The sequence below is a fragment of the Sorghum bicolor genome, chromosome 9 (genome assembly GCF_000003195.3).
Source record: "Sorghum bicolor cultivar BTx623 chromosome 9, Sorghum_bicolor_NCBIv3, whole genome shotgun sequence".
Lineage (NCBI taxonomy): Eukaryota > Viridiplantae > Streptophyta > Magnoliopsida > Poales > Poaceae > Sorghum > Sorghum bicolor.
The window spans coordinates 52,374,579-52,399,090 of record NC_012878.2 but is presented as its reverse complement, the minus strand read 5'-3'; the positions used below and the strand labels follow the sequence as shown (position 1 = coordinate 52,399,090).

The 24,512-nt window shown below is 43.0% G+C and overlaps 2 protein-coding genes across 2 annotated transcripts; one reads left to right on the top strand and one right to left on the bottom strand.

The window, feature by feature from the left end:
- LOC8061794 (selT-like protein) lies at positions 1,959–6,204 on the bottom strand. The gene is made up of 4 exons (XM_002439889.2): positions 5,814–6,204; positions 5,656–5,726; positions 2,625–2,940; positions 1,959–2,350 (listed from the first exon to the last, which is right to left on the bottom strand). Exons 1-4 carry the CDS (start codon positions 6,060–6,062, stop codon positions 2,234–2,236), a joined length of 753 nt encoding a protein of 250 aa, XP_002439934.1. The 5' UTR covers positions 6,063–6,204; the 3' UTR covers positions 1,959–2,233.
- Positions 10,570–24,501, top strand: LOC8072561. The gene is made up of 17 exons (XM_021448179.1): positions 10,570–11,521; positions 12,385–12,528; positions 12,610–12,762; positions 13,736–13,851; positions 13,960–14,127; positions 14,608–14,838; positions 14,924–15,069; positions 15,239–15,317; positions 19,108–19,549; positions 19,686–19,874; positions 20,061–20,660; positions 21,065–21,362; positions 21,450–21,729; positions 21,933–22,040; positions 22,312–22,590; positions 23,250–23,393; positions 24,035–24,501. The coding sequence occupies exons 1-17, from the start codon at positions 10,852–10,854 to the stop codon at positions 24,233–24,235; spliced, it is 4,248 nt and encodes a 1,415-aa protein (XP_021303854.1). The 5' UTR covers positions 10,570–10,851; the 3' UTR covers positions 24,236–24,501.

Here is a 24,512-nt window from a genome sequence, read left to right as displayed (position 1 = left end):
TTTCTTTTTTCATGGATTGCTTTATTAATAAAAGTTCTTCAGAAATTACTTAAATTTGACTATGATTGCATAATTTTTTTGAATAAGACGAATGGTCAAACTTGAAGTTAAAAAAAGTCAAACGTCTTATAATTTGGAATTGAGGTAGTACAAACTATAGGTTGTTGAATAAACTATTTGGTGTTCATGTGAGGCTGCATGTGTTTGATGTCACAAGATCTCATGATGAAAGAAGCATTGTACTTATATTCTGGATCTGTTTTGTCCTTTTTTCTGTACAGCTTATAGGTGTTTATTTTTATATTTCTCCATGTTATTAGAAGAAAAAAATAAGCAACTACAGTCTTCTATTCATGAGTGTAGAATGCGGATCAATGATTCTTCAGGATTAGAATACGTATTTGTCTTTTCACAATTGTTCTTCATACTATGATTATACTATTGCGATGCTAGTCTTGTGTTCGTATCTAGCTATATGGATTGGCGACAAGTTATTGGCACAAAATTGTGTTTATTGTAAGCTACCAACATATATTCATGACAAGTGGAGCCTTATTGTTATTTGAAAAAAAACAATGCCTTATTGGTTATTTCATTTTAAAAAACGACAATGTGTTCCTTTGCTTTTAAATATTTTTTCTAAAATGTTTTAATTAACTAGTTTGTGTTAAGATAACATTATTTTTCCTGATATTATTGCCTTTTGTGCTATTTTTCTTTTGTGATTTATGATCATACTATCAATAGCTCTTCATGGGTACTAGTAACTCAGTAGTACCTGTAGCTCTTCGGGCTTGTTTGGTTCAAAAGTGCTTCAATTGCCTCGATGAACAGCCTCGGACGGGTTTCATCATATCTCTTTTTCTTAATTAACTACATGATTATGTGGACTTGACAAGAGAACTTTGTTAAAAATAATTATTTACTTTAATTTATCATGCTTTAATCTAACTAAATATAGCAAAAAATAATTATTTTAAACAATCTTATGAACTTAGAAAAATGACTAATACAAACAATTTATCTGGATATGCAAACTATAATAATGTACACTGGTTTTAGGGCCTGTTTAGTTCACACCATAAACAAAATTAGGTACTGTAGCACATGTGTAACTATAACAATTAGTATCTAATCATAGACTAAGTAGACTCAAAAGATCCGTCTCACAAAATACATGCAAACTATGGAATTGGTTATTTTTTATCTATATTTTGTTTAATGCATATGTCTAAACATTCGATGGAATGGGGTGAAAAGTATTTAGGTGGAAACTAAACAAGGCCTTATTTAGCTAATCCAAAATCAATTTACTTTAGTTAGCATTCTCAGGCAGGCATCCATCCAAACACAATTTTCCAAACTTGCCTGGTCACGCAAAAATCAACTTTCCAAACTTGCCTGGCCAGACAAAAATCGTCAACTCACCCTTCATACGTAACTATGTAGCGATAGGCGTTTGAAGTCCTAGTGAGCAAGGGTGGCTTCAGGGCACAATTGCATCAGAGGCCTCAAGCACAGTGACAACCTGTGTTTTTCGCTTATAAATGAATTTAATGAGCTCTCGATGTCAACGATGCAGGCGTTCAGCTCCTATCCTCCCCTGGGCCGTGTTTACTTCCTCAACCAAAACATTTCGTTACACTATAGTTTTTTCGTTTGTTTATGGTAATTATTGTCCAACCATGGACTAACTAGGCTCCGAAGATTCGTCTTATCAATTTCGACCAAACTGTGTAATTAGTCTTTATTTTCATCTATATTTAATACTCCATGCATACGTCTAAAGATTCGATGTGACGGAAAATCTTGAAAAATTTTAGGTTTTTGAGAGGAAGTAAACAAGGCCCTATTATGAAGCAATGCCAACATTGTAACTTTACATCTCGCTCGTTTAATCAATGCCAAACTATACACCTTTTCAATGCGATGACAGATCATGCAGATAGTGGTCGAGGTAGTGATGTGAGCAACATACTTACAAATCTCCCAGAAGCTACCAGGCCATCATAATATCCTTACCGTCCCATTGTCATCACACAGTTTGTAGTACTTTGGTCACCTTCTCATGTCAGGTGATCCGTAGATCCATTATACAAGCTGGAAAGTTGTGTTTACAGACAAGTGTGCATCCTCGATAGATCAACACCAAATAGTTACTACCTACTAATAATACCTTAAAAGCAACAGATTGAATTGTGGCATTCTGAGCTTTGATTTCTGGGGTCGTCATCTAAGTCAAGGTTTTCCCCAGATTCCTCCCAAATGGAGACTCAGGCAGTCTGCTGCCAATAAGCTCCCGCAACTCGAACTCGCTAGGGAACCTCTGCTCAGCAAGTTTTGAGAATACCTGAAAAGTGGAAGTGATTTGAGTAAAATAATGAAGGGATGCAGAGGTTTTAAAATCCTGCTGTCATCTAGGAAGGCAAAAGGATGCCATGGAAGAAAAGGTGAAACAAAAAACTTTGTAACTTCACAATAGAATTTGCAACATAACACAAGTAATCCTAGAGATAGAACTAATCCTTTTTCAAAACAGATGACACCTCCTGATATATAAAGCATTTTGCATCAAATCAACACAAAGGAAAAACATAAGGTTGCATCTAACATAGGAAGCATACCAAATCTCCATTGCAGTAAACTTCAAAGGCACCAGAGCTTTGTAGAAAGGACTGAGCAAAGTTGCCAAATAGCCAGATTGTTGCCATGGTTCCGAATCTATTGGCGCGAAGTGAGTAGTACCATGGAGGAGGAACCATTCCAAGCCTTGGGAAAATATGGTCACCAGCCATTATTGTTGCAATGGCTCCAACTTGAACAATTGGGACAACTTTGCTGAGTACACGCTTGGGGAATGGAGGAGGATAATTATGCAAGATAACATGAATGCCAGGAAATGAGGTTTCCAGCATGCGCATCATGGTCACCGCAGTTCCCCTACAGTGTAAAACAAAAAAAAAGTATTCAGAATAACATGTATACCCTCTGTCCCAAAATAAATAATTTTATATTTTTTCAGACAGATTAAAGATGATGGCAAAAGAAGCATGTACCCTCATCTCCTTTCCTTTCCTAGATGATATCTCCAAGATTTAGCAAATTACCATTTACATGCACCCGTGATTTTGCATTAAGAGGAAGTGTTCTGTGTTTTTATAGAATGTTTTTTTGGGACAAATTTTAACCTCAGAAAGTTATTTATTTTGGGTTGGAGGGAGTATGTAGATATAAAGCATAGGTTTTGAACTTCTATGCATGAAAATGTACTTTTCTTTAGCAAAAAAACTTCTATAGTTCTATGCATGAAAGATGTACTTTTCTTCACCACTTATTAAGTTTCACTCCTAAAAAAGTTTTGTCCTGGCTTGTGACATTAGGTTAGATAATGGGGAGAGCAACAATACATGGTCTGAGTAAAGCAGCATAATGATGTAGCTGAGCAGTGCTAGCTCAGTTGTGGGAAAAATCAAGAGGAGCCAGTAGCTATGCTGTGCATTAGATTACGTAGACACCTTCAGACCTTCCTTCCAATGAGATAAAAAAAAAGCACTTATACAGTTGAAAATTGAACACAAGCGTCCAGAAAATAACCCGTTTTTCAGCTCCGCTTACCACCCTAAAACATTACTCTTATCTGTAGGGCCACCCCACAAATTTTCCATGCCAGCCATTTCTTTTTCTTCACCCAATCTTGTGGCCCATAAATCTGAAGCCAACTATTCCCTCAAGTGCTAGCTAAGATCGCACGTTTATAAAATCCATTTTCAATCAAGTTGAATTTCCTAAAATGCTTCACTAGGGTGGCACTGTCTTATTATACCAGTCCAGGTCCTTGACAAGATAGGAGACATTACAATTGATATCTACGTATGGAAATGCAAGACATATGCGCATCAAGTCAGCTTTTAGAGGGAGTTTCCTTTTAGAATGCCTCACTGCTTTCTGTGGTTAAAAGATTTCTAAAGCACCGAAATTGGGGAGTGGTGTTTGTCTAATTATCAACTCTCCTGCCCTCAACAACATCATTAAAGCATGAACATACGTCAACAATCTGGTTTGTAATTATCAAGCCTGGCAGAATTACTGCAGTCAACTCAAATTGATCTCTGATTCTCCATACCTTTAAAATTCTGTATTGGCTTGGGAATAACAATAAACAATAAAGCAAATCATATAACATAAGTAGGACTGTTGAAGAATTTTCAAGTGATAGCCCATGCTATTGTAGTAACATGAGGATAAGGTTTACATAAAAGATACATTTCTCTAAATTTAAAGATTTTACAAGACATCAAATTAAGAACCTGCTAAACTCAAACTATGAGGCCTACAATCCAGTACACAAAAGTATTGTTATGATATCATCTATTCATCTCATACAAAATGAATCATGCATGCCCACTCACTATCATCCAACAGCTGACCTCCAGTAGTTAGGATACTATGGGTGCAAGTTTGCTGACTTCAGAATATGTACCCAAACTGACATCAATTTCACTTAATTGTTCCTGACTTCGTTTGCTTTTACTGTCTGTTTAATTCACTAGCTTCTATAAGGCCGGGACGCAGGTTAGTTTCTACCTCTCAGCAATCCAACAGCAAATCACAGGCAGAAATGGATACAAGGGATTCCTAGCGCAGAAGGAATTACAGGTGTAACAAATTTGAGCTGTAAAAGATTGCTAAGTTGCCAAACAGGCCCTAAATATTTTACATTCACTAGAATCTACTTCTTTCAATCTTTCTTGTCCTTTTTAAGGTCTCCATTAGACAATCAAAACAGCCATGAAGAACAAGTGACTGACACCTATCCCTTCCCCAGTTTCCTGCTATAATTTTAACGTACTACACACAATAATCTGACTTGGTGTTAAGTTACCAACTATTGTGTGTGATAAAATACCACAAACCCACAATAGCGAGTTAGTAACTATCCATGAACACACAACAGTCATAAATTCATCATTCAGTGGTGGTAGCAGTGAATTGGTGTGCCAACTGCCAAATAAACAACCCTATGCAATTCAAATCATGCCAGGGGTGGAGGTAAAACCAGGCTCCCTCCCACCACCCCTCCCCGTGCCAAAATAAAGAATTGAAGCACCAAGTAGACTCATGGCTTGAAGCCCACTGGATGACTGGAAGCCATACGCAACAATGAAATCAAGTGGCACAATCCACCGCAAGCCTACAACTTGCAAGAAGAAAACCTAGTAACCCACCACCATGAGTCCATGCTAACAATTCTCCCTGCCAAGTGGCCAAGCTCATCATGTAACAAATAACGAGAACACTCGCAGAGCCACATCCATGCTTGCAGCTAGCTGCAGCACTCAGTGGACGCCTACCCCCCCTCCCCCTCTTTTTTTTCAAATACTAGACTTGCTGGAAATGGTGAGTGAAGCCCAGTTGTAGTGATCGGAGATCCTCTACTAAAGAGTTGGTTAACACTAGAGATGCTTTGATGGTTGTCACCCTTCCTCGTAACGGATCACTGAGTATGGTTATTTGCAGAAAGTGTGCGACATTCCATAATTCCAACATTAACTAGCGCATGTTCATTTTGGCCCACACACAACAAATAACCAAAGGAATCCAACAAGCAACCACCAGTACGCGCAACCCCAAGACACAGTGGACGAGCGAGCTCACTTATACGAGCAGGAGGCACAGAATTGCAGCTCCACCGTGCTGCCGAATCCAGCCCCATCCACACGTGGCTCCTGCAATTGCATCGAAGCAACAAGTCAGTTCACCATCCAGATCGGAGACCGGGTCGCGATCGGATTCCACTAGGGTTCATGACCTACCTGTATGATTGCCGCAGAAGGGTCGGGGTGCTGGTGGTGGTGCGGCGGTTGCGGGTGGTGGTGAGGCGGGTGGGGATGATGCGGCGGGTGCGGGTGGGGATGGTGCGGCGGATGCGGGTGATGGTGGTGGTGAGGAGGGTGGTGATGGGGGTGGCGGAGGTGGGGAGGCGGCGGCGCGAAGATGTGAGTGAGGTCGGAGAAGAAGAGGAAGGCCGGGAGTCCGACGAGGAGCAACTGCGCGCGATCCATGGCGCGTCGCGGCGGAGGACGGCCTCGTGGGCGTCTCCGGTCTCCGTCTCTCTCGAGACGCGGGTTGAAGGGGGGCAGGGTCGCAGTCTCGCAGTCGCAGGGAGGGAACCTCCTCTCCAACCTGCTATGTGGGTCCCAATGGTCAGTGGGAGAACCAGGCGCCCGGCATCTTTGGTGCCTTGGTGGAGGGTGGGCGTCCGGCATCGGGCTCGGAATTTGGATGGCGACATGCGATTCGATTCGTCGTGTCGATGGCTCGATGCTTGTGGTCGGGCTGTGCTTGTGCCGCACGGGCCGTTTAGCAAAGAATGGATGGGCCGTTCGGTTTAACGGCACATGAAAGCCCAAGTCCAGGTTTTTTCCAAGGAGCATGCAGAGATGGGCTAGCCGTGCAACTCCGTTCGTTTGATGAGTGATGACCATATTTGTCAGTTTCCACCGGACCCTTTCGCTATGATGAGCTGTGGGCCCGTGGCCCACCAATCGTGCAACTCCGTCTATTACTCTATTCTGTATCTGATGATGGCCACATTTGCAAGAGAAAGAAAGGGCGCTGTCCTGTACCACTCCTGCTGTTCCCTCCCTGGTGATGGCGATCGAGTAGACGGAGTAGTGAAGTACAATGGTCGCTTGAGCATGCTGAGCTTTTTGGGAGTCTAAGAAGTTTGGTCAAAATGATCTCTCAAAAAAAAAGTTTGGTCAAAGTGAGGTCCTGTTTAGATCTAAAGAACTAACAATTAGTTAACTAATTTTAAGTCTATAAACATCTTATTAGTCCAATATTGGTTCACTAGTTTATTTATAGGAGCTAACAGGAGTAATTGTTACTCCTAACCCATCCAAATAGGTCCTAAGTACGGTAATGCAATTTTGGAATTCTTGGACGAAATAGGTTTAGGCTTTGTTTAGATGTGAAATTTTTTTGGATTTCGCTACTGTAGTATTTTTCGTTTGTTTGTGGCAAATATTGTTTAATCATAGACTAACTAGAGTCAAAAGATTCGTCTCGTAATTTACAGACAAACTGTGTAATTAATTTTTGTTTTTATTTATATTTAATGCTTCGTGTATATGCCACAAGATTTGATGTGACGGAAAATTTTGAAAACTTTTTGAATTTTGGTGAAAACAAAGCCTTACCTTTTGGAGTCTGGTGTCTGGGATGTGGACTGACCAAACACTGCTCAGCAAACATCCGTTCCTACTCCAAAACCGCAAGTGTGTGTGGCCTAACGTTCGTTCTGCCCAGATCGCACAAGACCTTCAACAACCGATAGTCAGATTCAGATACGTCCCCGCGATTATGTTTGGCACAAAGATAGCGTCCTTTTGAGCTTCCCCAGTAGGCACGTACGAGCGCCCCTAGGCCTTGTTTAGTTCACTTCGAAATTCAAAAAGTTTTCAAGATTTCCCGTCACATCGAATCTTGCGGCACATGTATGAAGCAACAAAAATTAATTACATAGTTTATCTGTAAATCGCGAGACGAATCTTTTGATCCTAGTTAGTTCATGATTGGACAATATTTATCAAATAAAATGAAAGTGTTACAGTAATAAAATCTGAAATTTTTTCAGAACTAAACAAGGCCCTAGTCATTGGTATACACTAGAAAACTTCAGACCATCAGTCCAATCTTCACACTCCCACACCGCCCACACGGCCACAACACAGAGAGAGAAAGGGACTATAAATGCCTCTTGTTTAGTCCATCCCAAAATCCTAATTTTTTTTCAAAATTTCTCGTTATATCAAATTTTACAACACATACATAGAGCACTAAATATAGATAAAAATAATTAATTGTACAGTTTTTTATAATTTACGAGACTAATCTTTTGAGTTTAGCTAGTCTATAGTTTAGACAATAATTATTAAATACAAACAAAAATGTTACAATGTTAAAATTTTAAAAAAAAAATTATCTACCGAAAAAGAAACAATGAGGCCTTGTTTAGATGCAAAAAGTTTTTAGATCTTGACACTGTAGTATTTTCGTTTTTATTTGACAAATATTGTCTAATTGTGGAGTAACTAGATTTAAAAGATTCGTCTCGTGATTTACAGTTAAACTGTGCAATTAGTTATTTTTTTTATCTATATTTAATACTTCATTTCGTTAAGTTTTGAATTTTTGTGTGTATCTAAACAAGGCGTGAGATTCGGTCTCGTCTCGACGGTACATCTGCAGCGCTGCACTGTGAAGTGTGAACTCCTCTCGATTCCGTCTGGGCATATACGGACCGGCATATACAGCACTGGTACACGCGGCAGCGGCAGCTAGCTTGCATCCAAGGTACGAACAAACACGGGGAGCCCCCAGCATCCAGCCCCCAGGCCCCCACGACGTGTATGCAGGGGCGGGGCAGGGCAGCCGGCCCCGCGTGTCAGCGAGGCCTCTCTTCGACCTCGTTCGTACGCTTCCCATCCGAGCGCTCATCTTCATCGCCTGTGCTGTGCCGCGGCTGTGCCTGGGATCTGCGTTCATACCCGTTCTCTACAGCTTCCTACACATCGTGGACGTGTCGATGGCCCGAAAGACGTGGCAAGAGGCCGTGGGGCAATCACGGCCGTTGCTCAGATCGACGACGGCGAGGCGGCGGGGCGCGGGCCCTGTTCCTGTTGTTGCGTGATCAATCATTAAGAGGGGGACCCTTTTTTGGCAGTGGCAAAGCCTGGGGACACAAGAAACACGGGCGCATCATGGCGCCCAACGTAAAAAGGAAGCGTAAAGCGGGTCGGTCCGGGCAGGCGCCTCCATTTTTAAACCCATGGTCGGTACGACCACTGATGACTCCTTCTGGTCTTGTGTCTGTCATTCACCAATCACCATGGCAGGAGATTCTGTCGCAAAGTCATTACTGATAGAGTAACGGTAGTTAGTTCATCGCGTTAACTGCTACCACGTGATTGGGGCGTGTTTTTACCATATTTACGTCCTTATATAGGGTTTAGGGTCACCGATCTTTCTACACGTATCTACAGTACGTAATTGGTTTGCTTGGCACCTCAGTTTAGCACATCGAGCGGCTGTAAAAATCAGAGCCCGCATATCACTTAGAAAGGGCATCATAATGCAGACTTTCATTCTTAAAAAACGCCGGCTTGTGTTTACGAAACAAATGCATATTTTTTGAAAGATAAGACTATTAAGTTTGTTCACTTATCTTATAAACCATACTTTTTCTGATACTCATTAGTAGTTTTTTCTCACAATAAATCAGCGAATAATACTTTTAGTCATAATTTTTTAATCAGCGAACGGGCTCAACGGAGCGTACTTTGAGTAGCTGGGGACCTGGGGTACCTGGTCCAGCGAGACAAAGCATAGAACCGTTCGGAACAATGCATACGTACTACGTATGCGCCGCCAAAGCCGGCTGTGACCACGGTAGAATGTAGATCGAGTTTGGCGCTGATTTTGTCATCTACTACCAGGAGCAGGATTGTGTTTTGTAAGTATTTCTGTGATTATTCCAACTCAAAGTTGATCCTATCAACCCATAACGACATTTTTGGAGGGCCGCCGTCGTTTACGTACGGCTCCACCAAACCCTTAACACAGGGCGAGGAACGTGATGTGACTGTGATTATTTGAATTATTTATGCTACCATTTTATGAAGGAGGTAATTGCAGGCCAGGCAAGAAGAATATCCCGTGGAATTCTTCAGCCTCACTGTTCGCCACATTTTTCAACGGCTCTTACCAGCAGCCCGCTTTGATTTGACGTATAGCGAAATGAAGAGAATAAAAAGAAGGATTACAGCTTGCATTCTCATGATTTCCCTGGTTTACGCCGAGCTGACAAGCACTTTGAGCCTTCAGTCCCTTGATTATCTTCTATGGCGGCTACCTTGAATTTCCGACTATTGTCAAAAAAAAAAACAATCAAGAATGAAAATGTGCAATTGGGAGCATCTGACTTGGTCATAAAGAGTTGGAGATGACTATGGCCGAATCATAAGACTTTAGGGCAAGAAAGAAAGCACTTTCAGCTTTCTATAAGCTTTATTTGCATACGGTTTTCATATATAAAAGAACAAGTTTTTTTTTTATTCAGGCGACCGTCCAAAATTTCATATATAAAAACATCAGAGAAGAAGAACCGGTTTGAAGATTTCCAAAGCGTGCAAACAGCACTGTGCCTCGCTCGACATTCTAAGCCCTGGATTCCTGACATTCACAATCACATGTCATCACCTTGGAATCTTTCAGGTTAAACAAATCGCTAATCACCAACGCACTCAAGCGCTCGTTTTTTAAAATTGTTATATAAAATTAAATCTTGTCAGAATTATATCCGATTCCTCTGTCCACTACACGGCCTGTCTGACTGTCGAGTCGATCGAAACTCTCCCTGGTCCGCCTTCGGACCCAGTCCGTCAGTCAAACACTCAAACTTCCCGTCCCCGGCGACCGTGGGGCCCACCGGACCCCACGCCGGGCCCGTGTTCCAGTGAACCATTGGAGCTAAAAGAACAGCGCGACGTGGGGTGTCTTCCGGGCCCACAGTGCCTGCTACGCGTCCCCGGAAACCCATCCCCCACGCCTCGTCCTTACCGTTATACCCCGACACAGGTCTCGCACTCTCGCCTGTGCCTGGCCTCGTCTCGTCTCTGCGCACGCCTCGCCTCGCCTCGCTCGCCTCGCCTGGCTTCTCTCTGTCTAGCTGCTTCTCTCTCTAGCCCCCCCTTCCTCCCTCTCCTCCTGGCTCCTCCCCCACTCGCACAGTGCCCAATGCCGCGCAAACCCTAGTGCCCCCACTCCCAATCTCGCGCGGCAGCAGCCATGGGAAACTGCTGCCGCTCGCCGGCCGCCGCGGCGCGGGAAGACGTCAAGTCGTCGCACTTCCCGGCCTCCGCAGGCGGCGGGAAGAAGAAGCCCCACCAGGCGCGGAACGGCGCCGGAGGCGGGGGCGGCGCCGGGGAGAAGAAGCGGCTGTCGGTGCTCGGGGAGGAAGGGTGCGACGTGGGCGCCGGGATCGAGGAGAAGTACGCGCTGGACAGGGAGCTCGGGCGCGGCGAGTTCGGGGTGACGTACCTGTGCATGGACCGGGGCACGCGGGAGCTGCTGGCCTGCAAGTCCATCTCCAAGCGGAAGCTGCGGACGCCCGTGGACGTGGAGGACGTGCGGCGGGAGGTGGCCATCATGCGGCACCTGCCCAAGAGCGCCAGCATCGTGTCCCTGCGGGAGGCGTGCGAGGACGACGGCGCCGTGCACCTCGTCATGGAGCTCTGCGAGGGAGGGGAGCTGTTCGACCGCATCGTCGCCAGGGGCCACTACACGGAGCGCGCGGCGGCCGCGGTCACCCGCACCATCGTCGAGGTCGTGCAGCTCTGCCACCGCCACGGCGTGATCCACCGGGACCTCAAGCCCGAGAACTTCCTCTTCGCCAACAAGAAGGAGAACTCGCCGCTCAAGGCCATCGACTTCGGCCTCTCCATCTTCTTCAAGCCCGGTAAGCTCCGGCCACCGAGATCCGTCCCTGATTTCATTTGGACGAACAGCTGGCCGCAATTTTGGACTTTTCCGTGGATTCAGGCTGGATCCGTGGGGTTGGTCGCCGTTCTAGTTAGTGGGGATTATCTGTAGTGGTCATTTCTGTAGCCACTTGCTTTTCTCATGCTTGCGCAATCTGAGGCAGAATTGGTCTTCCTCTTCTCTGCTACTAACGTTACTTCTTTGGATTTGCCTTTTGGAACTACTTGAGGTACTGGACATGACAGCACTTATCAGTCCAAGGTAACTACTTTGCTGTTGCCTGTGACAGGCATTCTTGCTAGCTTTGCTGCAGACGGTGCGGTGAGCTCAGAGATTCGAATCTACTGAGCTAGGTTGACATGTTGGCTTGCTGAGTCGCTGCCTGCCAGCTATTTTTAGAATTTGGAAACCATTAGTGGGAGCACACGTCACGTAGCTGTTTCTCAGCATAGCGACTTGCCTATAGCATCGTATACTTATTCAGGTTCAACTGAGGTAAGATGTTTTAGGAAACTCAGATTATGTACAACAATATTTTGAAATACAAATTTGCATATAGAAGTATGTTTCAAGCAACTTCCATTAAGACTTAGCTGTCTTAGCAGCACTCACGGAACTCCGTGTCTCCTTATCACCTAAACAAATGATCCCTTGCTTCGGCTGCAATGCAACTATTTTTGCAGTTGCTGTAAATTGTCATCCACATAGTGTGTTGGGATTTGGTTATGATTTGATGTACTTAATTTACTTGCTTTGTGATGTGTGTTTTTTTGGTTTCCTTTGCTAAATGTCTGTATGATATTTGTTTCAAACTCATAAAAGCACTGTTTTCCTTTCCAGGTGAAAAGTTTTCGGAAATTGTGGGAAGTCCATACTACATGGCTCCTGAAGTCTTGAAGAGGAACTATGGACCTGAAATAGACATATGGAGCGCTGGTGTTATCTTGTATATTTTGTTATGTGGTGTTCCTCCATTTTGGGCAGGTAAAGGGATTTCATTTGTGAGAACATCTTGTCCTCTAGCATTACTTCTGTGCAAATGAGCTTACCAGGTAATAATTGCAGAGACTGAACAAGGAGTTGCACAAGCTATTCTTCGGGGAAATATAGATTTTAAGCGAGAACCCTGGCCCAATGTTTCAGATAATGCTAAAGATCTTGTCCGGCAGATGCTTCAACCTGATCCAAAGCTCAGGCTAACAGCAAAGCAAGTTCTTGGTAGGTTGTATCTGTATTTCAAACCTATTAACTCATAGTGCTTCATTGTATGGCACATTGCATCAGATCAGTTCAGTTGAAGGGAGCAACACCAGTGTTACCCAGACACCTGTGTCCTATTTCTTTGCCTAGTCAGATACCCAACACCTATGTTGGATACTTGGATTCCAAGTGCCATTTGGAGGATCCCTAAAAATTCTGCCAAATCGGACCCCTGCACCCGAATCGGACACTGATACCACACAGGTGTCTATGTAACATGGATCAAACATAGTTTCAAAGTGTAGTTGGTGCAACTTCTGCAGGATCTACTCTGTATCCTTGTTCCAGAAGTTGGTGCAACTATAGTTTGTGTCACATTTTTAGCTTCCAAGTGTATTGACTACTTGCTTAGGTAATCTGACTAGGTACAGTTACAGAATGCTATGATTGTAAAATTGATTAGTGACAACAAAAAATGATGGATCAAAGTTGAAGTTAAAAGTGGAAGTAAATGCTTTTCTGTAGCTCTTACTTCTAGACAGTCTTTGGAGTTAGACGTGTTTTCTTATTGCACCTCATGGCAACTTCCAGGTGGCAGTTACTTGCAGATGTATTCATTCTCAAAAGGAAAAGCTGGTAAAAGAAGCTTGTTGTTTATCTAGAAAAGGAGATGATGGATATTGTTTTAGCAATTGAGAGAATACCATTTTCTGCACCTCTATACATACTGATCACTTGAATGAATTAGATACCACCAAGTTTGTTCAATCTTTGCTATTTTATGCTTCAAATATTCGAGCTCTACATGCTTTTATTTCTTAGGATCTTGGATTGTAATCAAGAGCTATTTAAATTTCCATGCTGTATACACCATAGATAATGTGCAAAGTTCATATGGAATTACCTGGCATCCTCCCCAACTTTTTTTTTTGGGTTCAGGTAGATACTCTAATGTTCTGACTTGCCCTTTTCGTTGTTTCTGGTATCACAGAGCATCCCTGGCTTCAAAATGCTAAGAAAGCTCCAAATGTTCCTCTTGGAGACATTGTAAAGTCAAGGCTGAAACAGTTTTCAAGGATGAACAGATTCAAAAGAAGAGCTCTAAGGGTTCGAAACCTTTCTTTATCATGAAAATGATCTAGTGTGTTTGAATGCATCCTTTTTCTAGCTACCATGGAAACAATTTGCTTTACTGACAAACTGGTACTTGACTAGGTTATTGCTGACCACTTGTCAGCTGAAGAGGTTGAGGACATAAAGGAGATGTTCAAGGTGATGGATACTGATAATGATGGTATAGTTTCTTATGAAGAGTTAAAGAGTGGGATTGCAAAATTTGGTTCTCATCTTGCAGAATCAGAAGTGCAAATGCTTATTGAAGCTGTAAGTATGTTTTGTTTAATTGATTGAGTCACTATCTCCAGTTGTAATTGATCTGAATCACATGATTTCTGCTACCATTGATGTCTAATATGTTGGATTGTTAGTGTTCCATGGAGCCCAGCAATTTAGTTATAGTTGCACTAGGTGGTGCTTGGTCCTGGAGAATTTGGAGGTTGTCAATATGGCATTATACATATAATGAAACATTTACTCCCATTTCCCTGAAGGACTTGTTTGTTCTACTCAATTTGTACGTTTTTTGAAAGCTGATAAATATAGGGCCTCATAGGTGACATGCCATTGAACTAATTTATTACACCTTTATTTTTCCCTTGGTTGCTTAGATTCATATAAGGCCTTTTTTTGCTATGTGAGTGACTTAGTGTCAATTTGAGAACTAGGTGACATGGTTGGCTTCATCTATCATTAACAAGAATCAGGTGCTGATTGCATATCATATCTTTATGTTTGGAATAATAGGTGGATACAAATGGTAGAGGAGCACTAGATTATGGTGAATTTTTGGCTGTCTCACTTCATTTACAAAGGATGGCAAATGATGAGCACCTTCGGCGGGCCTTCCTATTTTTCGACAAGGATGGCAATGGTTTCATTGAGCCTGAGGAGCTTCAGGAAGCCCTGAAGGAGGATGGGGGAGCCGATACCATGGACGTGGTCAATGACATATTGCAAGAAGTTGACACAGATAAGGTTAATGATTCACCTAAGGCCCCTGAGATAGCTTCTGCCTTCAAATATTCTTCCATCATCTCAATAACTTTCATTGTTTCTGCAGGATGGTAAAATTAGCTATGAAGAATTTGTAGCGATGATGAAAACTGGCACAGATTGGAGAAAAGCATCGCGGCATTATTCAAGAGGGCGCTTCAATAGCCTTAGCATAAAGCTTATAAAAGATGGGTCTGTAAAACTGGGTAGCGAGTGAGGTTGCAGCTTGCAGCCGATGCTCTTCTCCACGCATTGTAGTCCGCCCCTCGGGCCCACTAAGCAGAAGCCCTTCTCCATTTGCTAATGATTATTTTGTCTGGGATTTAGATAGTTGGAGCCGCCCTGATTGGTTTACTCATGTAATTATTAGTAGCCTTTTCAGTATCTCTGAGGAGCATCTGCTGAAGGATGCACGCCTGCCTGTCGGCCCATCTCCGGTGTACGTGTACCTGACGCTCAAAGTGTTGTGAAATGTTTTGGTGTTGACCTCAAATGCAATTTGCTGGTACCGTGTACTGTCACCTTAGGTCCATTTGCGCCTATATGGCGATAAAGAGCTAACTGACAAGTTACAACAGCAGAAAGAGGAAATGATGAAGGGCTAGCTGATCTATCTTATGAATTCTGTTTATGCCGTGTAATATGTTGATGTTGAAAAGTACAATTCAAATTCACTGATTTGTTGTGAGAGAAAAATATGATAGAATGGCTGATAATCCATGTTGATAAGTTAAGTGAAAGCTGAAACTGAAACTCGAGTTCAAATATACGGGGCTGGGACAGTGGGACATCACTGTTAGAGTGTTGGTGCGCTTTTCGCTGGTAGATAGAAAACAGAAAAGATGGCAAGTATTCCTACTGGTTACGGAGCACTCCACTGTTCTAGGAAAACACAAAGGTGTCTAAGAGCACGTTTGCTCAGAAATATTTTTCTCTCACAGTAAATCTAAATGTATCAGTTATTTAACATTTTTTCTTTCACAATAAATCAATAAATAGAATGAACTTTCAGCTATGACTTTTCGGGCCTGTTTGGTTCCATGCGTTTTTTTTATCACCCATCACATCGAATGTTTAAACACATGCATGAAGTACTAAACATATACTATTTGTAAAACTAAAACAACAGCAAGAGGATAATTTGCGAGACTAATCTTCTAAGCCTAATTAGTCCATAATTGGACGCTAATTGTTAAATAAAACGAAAAATACTACAATGCTTGTTAAATTTTATCACCTCCAACCAAACACGTCATAAGTTTATTCTAAATCAAGGTATTGCAACTTTTAAGTTTTGATTAAGTTTATAGAGAAAGGTATTGATATTTAATTACCACATTAAATATAACTCTATCAAAATTAGGACAATCCCGCTTAGCGCAACTCAAAATCTAGGGCCTTGTTTAGTTCCGAAAATTGAAAAGTTTTCGGTACTGTAGCACTTTCGTTTGTTTATGACAAATATTATCCAATCATAGACTAACTAGGATCAAAAGATTCGTCTCGTGATTTACAACTAAACTGTCTAATTAGTTTATGTTTTCGTCTATATTTAATATTTTATGCATGTGCCACAAGATTCGATGTGACGGAGAATCTTGAAAATTTTTTGGTTTTCAGCTTGAACTAAACAAGGCCTAGGAGTAACATGTATGTAAGGCTGTCTCCAACAGAGCAGCCAAAGCGTGACCCAAATGCATTTTAGGTAGTGCACAGTGTTTTGGGTACCAAAAAATAGTCTCCAACAGCATATGCAAATAGAACACCTATTTTTGGTACCAGCTGAGCCGAAACGCAAATATGCGTCCTTTCTCCCCCGCGATGCAATCCTGTTGCACTAGTACTGGTGGGCCCAGACGATGACGGCAGGCTGCAGGTTGAGCGGACCGGGGAGGGAGATGCGGATGGGCCTCCTTTTGCCTTCCGGCTGTTGGAAAATTATGTTTTTGGGTCCGTAACCTATTTACTGTGCAGCACCTAAACCTTGTAATGGGTCGCCGTTTTGCCTTGTCGCTGTTGGAGTCAGTCTAAGCCGTGATTTGCGTGCTCGTGTTGCTTCAAAAATACTGTACTGCAAAAACAGAGCGTGCCAGGTCTCAGGCGTCTGCTTTTCAGGCATGGCCCGGGAAGATGCTGCACGAGAGTCAGACGTGGTCACAGTCAACTACGCCTTTCTTTTCCATTTCCAGGCCTTGTTTAGTTAACCCTGAAATACAAAATCTTTTCAAGATTCCCCGTCACATCGAATCTTACGCCACATGCATGGAGTATTAATTATAGATGAAAATAAAAACTAATTGTACAGTTTATCTGTAAATCACGAGATGAATCTTTTAAGCCTAGTTACTTTATGATTGGATAATGTTTGTCAAATAAAAACGGAAAACTTTTCAGTTTTCGGAACTAAACAAGGCCCCAATTCCAATGAGCAGTATACCTAACGCCAGATCTACCAAAATACCATTAATTGCTTCATCAGGCGATAAAGGGAGTGTTTGGTTAGTTGGGCCTTGTTTACTTCCAAAAAATTTTGCAAAATTTTTTAGATTTCCCATCACATTGAATCTTTAGATACATGTATGGAGTATTAAATATGGACGAAAATAAAAACTAATTTGCACAGTTTGGTCGGAATTGACGAGACGAATCTTTTGAGTCTACTTAGTCAATGATTGGACAATATTTGTCAAATACAAACGAAAGTGCTGCAGTGTCGATTTTGCAAAATTTTTTGGAACTAAACAATGTCTCGGATATGCCATTTCTTGAATGTTTAATCAGCCAGGTGGCAGCTGTCCACCGGTCAGAGGCGCAGGTGTCCTAATTTTGTCCACTGGTCAAAATTAGGAGAAGGAGCAGAGAGTGACGGGAAAAGCCGCTCGAGCTGGCGCAAGTCAAGCCCCAGAAAAACGGATGCACCCTCCGTTTTCTGGGAGCTAGGCCCCGGCGCGTACGGCGGCCTGGTGAGGCCTAGCTTAGAGACGAAAACGATCAACCAAACAAGCTCATTGAGCCCCAGCTGGCCCCTACCAAACAGGCTCAAAGAAATCACATGATGGAGAGAGACGATCCAACAACGGCTGCAAATGCAAAAAGCTCGCAGTCGTCTCCCCCGATCGGATGTGCCATGTGGGACAGTGGCGAACTGTTTGCCAGTTCATCCATCTCTAATCGCCTTTTCTGTGATATCCTATATATGAGCCCTGTACGCTGCCAACTTAAAATTGCATCCACCTTATATTATCCCGAGTATAAACACGAGTACACGACCCTGCATAATTAAAGCGTCAAATCTTTAGTAGTTAAGTTAGCAGTTCGATGACAGAGAAAGGGGTGCTTTATCCCCCTAATATAGTCTCTAGTCTGGTCTCTAACCACCGTGACAACGAAATTGCCGAGGGTTTAGTCAGGGTGCGGCCAATCCTTTGCAGCGCTTCACCCAGCGACCCAATTTGTAGTTCCGATCTCGCTCTCGCTCGCCAACAAATTGCTAGTCAAAATCTTCAGCTTTGCTCCGAGGTCTCAAACGAGGAGCACCCATAGCTGACGCTGACCTTGAGCCTGTTCGCTGAGCTTCTGATTTGTTATGAGCTGCTGAACGGCTGATAAATTCGACAAGTAAGGGCCTGTTTAGATTAGAGATGAAAATTTTTTTAAATGTCACATCGGATATGTAGGAAGAATGTCGGGAGGGTTTTTAGAAACTAATAAAAAAACAAATTACATAACTCGTTAGGAAACTGCAAGACAAATCTATTAAGCATAATTAATCTGTCATTAACACATATAGGTTACTGTAGCACTTAAGGCTAATCATGGACTAACTAGACTTAAAAGATTCAGTTTCGTGATTTTCAACCAAACTGTGTAATTAGTTTATTTTTCTATCTATATTTAATGTTCCATGCATGTGTTTAAGATGGATAAAAAAATTTTAGGTGGAAAACTAAACAGGGCCTAAATTTAATTTAACAAGCTTATCGTGGTCAGCGTCATCATACTGCTGAGTAACTCACAACATGTACTTGTTTGATTCAGATTGAAACTCACCACAGCAGTCGCCCACCAATCCAAGTCATTTGAATTCCTTTTGTTTCTGATGATCGGGAGCGATCGAATGCGTATTAACGATGCGCGGATGCGTTCTTATACGTCGAGACGAGACAGGTAGGAACGAAGCGGCCTCCCTTGGCAGATCTGGTGTCCCCTTCTGTTGTTGCTGTTGGGATCTGATCTGACGCCATCCGCCAGCGCCACCAGCCCGTCACATTTGGCTGGCTGGCTGTCACGGTGTACTACTCACGGGCACGCCGCCGACCCGGCCCGGCACTGGCAGGCGCAGAGAATCCCCACTTCTCCCAGCGAAGCAGAGCCGCCCGCAAGGAGGACGGCGTCCAGGTATGTTGCGGGCCCGCGCGGCAGCAGCCACCGACAATAATGGCGGCACTCCATCCACATCGGAGTCCACTCCCTCCCCGACCACCCACCGCATCGCCAGTCGCCACGCGACAGCGACGCCCCGCGCCCGCGGACGCCGACGGCTGGGCCCTGCCTGCCGCCTGCGCCTCTGCACTCTGGGGCGCGGCGCGGGGCCCAGGCGTCGGAGCTACACGCTCGCACACTCTAGAAGAGTTGTTGTGCGGCGCCCGCCGGGCGCGGCGGCTGTTGGATCCCGTGCCGCTGCCTCGCCTCGGTGCGTCGTCAGCGTCCCCGCGTCATTGTAGCTGCCGCTGCGTGCCTGCGCCGGCCAGCCCGATTGGCTGCTTCGCCCTCGCTTCGCTTCAAATGATAGAAGCCGCAGCCGGTGCAGGCTGAGCGACCGCGAGCTTGACCCGGGCGCACGCGGCACGTCGGCTCGCACCCAGCCATGTCGGCGCCTGGATTCGATGACCCCCAGCTTCCGCCGCTGCGGCTGCGCGCCTCGTGCAGCGGCAGCGGCGGCGGCGGCGGCGCGATCGCCAGCCCACGCTCCTGCTCCTCCTCTGATACCTTCGTCAGCATGTGTTCCACGCCCTCAGGTACCGCGTGCGTGCGTGCGTGCTACAGTGTTTTCCCCAATGCGTACAAGCCTGCCTCATTGACACCGCTCCCAATCTCGATGCCTCAGCGTGATTGCTTGGCTGCTTGCTGTAAGTATGTCTACTTCTGATCCTAATTTTGGTCGGTCATGCTTGTCTCGGCTGCTCCCTCCCCGTGGGGATCAGGTACGCTGAATCCGTGCGGCGGGCTATGGTCGCCACCTCGCGCGCCGTCGGAGGCGTCCTCGTCGGAGATGGAGTTCGGGACGGCCCGCGAGTACGACACCACTGATCCGTTCTTCGCTGACAACTGGCTCTACGACAACCACCTGTTCCACAGCAAGCCGGAGAGCGATGGCAGCGAAGGGGAGGACAAGTTCATTGTTGGTCCTGACGTCAGCTTGCAGCGGAGTGAGGTGCGGGAGCTTGGTGATGGCTGCGGTCGCGGGCACGTACATAGAGACTGCAATGCGGACTCTGATGGGTGCACGGAGAGGAATGCTTGCTCGTCATCACCTTGGGGTTGCTGCTATAATGAGGAGTTGGTGAGAGATTCTTGCTCCGCTGTTTCTGTTTATGGGAGGTATCAGATCATGGAGGACCACATGGAGGGGCTTGATGAGTGTGTTGCAGAAGCGTTCCGGTTCAGGCTGAATGCGTTTGTTGATGCTGGCGATCTGTTAGTGGATTTCAAGAAAGCAGAGGACGACGGATTGGGTCTTAGTGCTCTAGAGAAGGAACTTCAAATGCTTACTCCGTACTTGGCTGATGCAGATGCTCTTGAGGGTAAGTAGTTATGACCTCTTTCCTTTTTTCTCAGTTTCATTTCTCACATTTCTTTTGCTAATTTAGATGGAACTAACCTCATGACATTGTAATTGGAATTTGCACTAACCCTTGGCTACCATTTTGCTTCACACAAATGCCTTTTCTCAGAATATATCCTAAATTTTATTGGCATCAAGTTCAATGTTTGTGATGGTGAATTGAGTTTAGAGTTACTGCTAAAATTCTGCACCAGTGGGTAACAACAAAGCAAGCTTGAATCCAGTTCCACATGTCAATAATGACATTAATTTTGCTTCTTATCCATATGCCTTTATCTGGAATTCATCGTTCACCCATATAACACGAAGGATTTTTTTTCCTTGATCAAATTATTTCGTTTTAACTCTAGTTATCTTTTGCAGATACTGGGCTTGAAAATGACTTAATAGGAAATGATGACCTAGATGTTTGTATGGTAACAAATGAGGAAAATGCTGATGGCAAAGAATTTCTAAAAGATAGCTACTGCATACATCCTTTCCCTGAGAGTGTAGTCCCTTTTGATGTTTATGGGGTGGAAGATTTCAAGACTGCAGATACAGATATTCAAAACTCTACTACTCACAAATTTCAGGAAGACCCAAAAGTTGATCCTGTACTCTCTAAGTTTCAGCAGGAGTATGAGGTATTTGACCTGAAGATTTTCCACCGGAAGAACAGGTTCACCATCAGATACCTTTCTTATTTTTTTTCTGCTGCCAAATAATTATAGGGATATTGTACTCATGCTACAGATGTCCACTGCAGGACTGGCTTTGAGGAAAATAAAGAATTCCCTATTGTCATGGATTCAGTTATAGCTGGAAGATATCGTGTCACTGAGTATCTTGGTTCTGCTGCATTCAGCAAGGTTGTACGGGCACACGACCTTCGCACTGGAGTTGATGTATGCCTTAAAATAATAACAAATGACAAGGATTTCTTTGACCAGAGTTTGGATGAGATAAAGCTCCTCAAGTTTGTCAATAAATATGATCCAGATGATGACCATCATATACTGCGTCTCTATGATTATTTTTACTATCAGGTGCGTGATGCACATATTCACTTATTCAGGGAACAGTCACATTGCTTTTAAGGAGGTCATTCATTCCAAGTCCTAAGGATCCATTAAAAGATAAAGATACAAGTTTCCTGTTTGTGACGTTTACTTCAATAATTTACGTGTTTGATATTTGTCCAAGCTCATTTTTGAACTTGCAAAATGCTGACGGTGAAACAATTCGACAGGAACATCTCTTCATTGTCACTGAATTACTTCGTGCTAATCTTTATGAGTTTCAGAAATATAATCAGGAGTCTGGTGATGAGGTGTACTTTTCATTGCCCAGAATACAGGTATTTACAACTGTTTTGTGATCAAATTACTCCTTACAGCTGTCATATGGATCAATTAACTCTAATTCGAGTAATCAAAAAAGGCATTTACAGCTGCCCCCTGTATTACCCAGCTTCTGTAAAATAAAGTTCTTTCTTATTTATTGACCATCTATATCTCAATATATTTTAAAAGGTTGGAATGAATACTTTAAGTGTGATTAAATTTTATTAAGTGGAGTGGAGACCAACAAGGCCTGCTGAAATAAGAGCCTTTTTGTCTTGCTTTCAGGCTATAGCTCGACAATGCTTGGAGGCTTTGGTGTATTTGCATCATCTAAACATAGTTCATTGTGACCTGAAGCCAGAGAATATCCTTCTGAAGAGCTATAGCAGATGTGAAATCAAAGTTATTGATCTTGGAAGCAGCTGCTTCTTGTCAGACAACTTAAACCTATATGTCCAATCACGTTCTTACCGATCTCCTGAGGTCATCCTGGGTTTGCCATATGATCAGAAAATTGACATTTGGTCTCTTGGCTGCATCTTAGCTGAACTGTACACTGGTGAAGTAAGTTTATATCTTGACCTCCTATTCTATATTTTGTTTGGTATTATATTGAACTCTCGACATGTGAACCAACTGAAATGATTTAAGAAAAAACAAATGACAAATAAGGTTGTGCTGACAGTAAAATCTGTGCATGTCTTTTAAGCTTATCTTGCAAATATTGGCGTTTTCAAGCGAAAACAGTAGGGGGACACACTACTGTGGTAAATAACTGTCAACAAAATCTGATTTGCCATTGTGTTGGCATTTACTCTGGTAAATAACTGTTGGCATTTGAGGTTCTTATTACGTTGTTTTACCTTGTTTTGTTACCCATTTCATCCAGAGGAAATCAATAGATGCAGGAACTCTGTAGGTGCTTGACATGTTGGTTGAACCTTAGGTGGCATTGCATTAATAAGAAATGGACACCCAAATTCGAGTTGAGGAGACTATCCTTGGGTGGTGGCTTTATTCTTGTGGTTTCAAAAGCTTATATTACTAAACATCTGAAAAATGCTTGCAATTTCAGACTGCATAAAATGGGAATCATGGTCTTGGTATTATTTTTACTGAGGATAACATGTCTATTGAAACTAACAGTAGTACTGGCTACCATGTTCTCCTGCTTTCTGAAAGAAATCATATATGTGATTCGCGACCCCTTTGACATGTCACAGGTGCTCTTTCCTAATGAATCAGTACCAATCATTCTTGCCCGTATGATTGGGACAATTGGTCCAATTGATATGGAAATGCTTGTATCAGGACGGGAGACCCAGAAGTACTTCACAGATGACTATGACCTTTTCCACAAGAATGAGGTAATTGTTGGATCATATGCAAGATTATCAACATAAATTTGTTTCAATATGCACAGTAGTTGACAACAGATCGGTGATGTTGTTCATGTTGATTTTGCATGATGACCTGAAAAGCACGAGTGGCATGTTAAATGCCACCAGTAGTACAATTACTTTGTAATAATAGAGGCTTATTTATGCTGAAGCACTTATTCTAAATTTTTTATGCCATATACAACACCTTGAGTAGTGCAGAAGTAAAAGCTGATAGCTCAAATACCAATAGCAACAAGTTACTGTTCGATAGAAGTCTAAGTTTGTTCAAAAAAAATGTTTCTTCTCAATTGTACGCCATCTGCTAATAGTCTGGTCTGTATGTGCAGGTTTGATACATAATACCCAATCGAACATGTAGCTATTTACTTCTATCTTGGTCTGTTGTCAATATGTATTAATATCCACCTGTTATTTAGTTAGTTGTACTCCATCCGTGCATAGTTGAGGTGCAGAAGACAATTTAGCCCTACACTTGTCCTTAAAGGCAATAGTTTGTTGTCACCATGGAATATTTGGCATAAGAATTTTAGTTGTTTGTTCTTTGTGCAATTTTCATGCAGCACTGAGTGCTTATTTTTCTATTCCATTTCCTGCTAAAAAAATAGGAGACAGATCAGTTGGAGTATTTGATCCCAGAGAAATCTTCTTTGCGGCGCCACTTGCAGTGCCCAGACAAAAAATTTGTTGATTTTCTGTCTTACCTGCTGCAAATAAATCCCAGAAAGAGACCAACGGCCAGCGAAGCATTGCAACACCGATGGCTTTCGTTCAAATATAGTTCAACGGCCAATCAAACTCGTTCCTGACAAGTAGTCTACACTTTCTGAAGCTACTGGCTCCTGAAACAGCATGTTTCCTTTTGCAACAGGATTTGGCTTCATGGTTTTGTTTTTTTTAGGTCAACACATGGCATTGAAAACCCTGTTTTGCAAGGTGAATCAATCGTGTGTACACGCTAGTTCTGCATGTAAATATGAGAAAAGTTGCTTCTTCTTTTTTGTGTACAGTTGCCATGTACTACGATGTTGATCCAACTCATGGTATAGCAAATGGAATTCATAGATTTACCTTTGAAGCACTTTA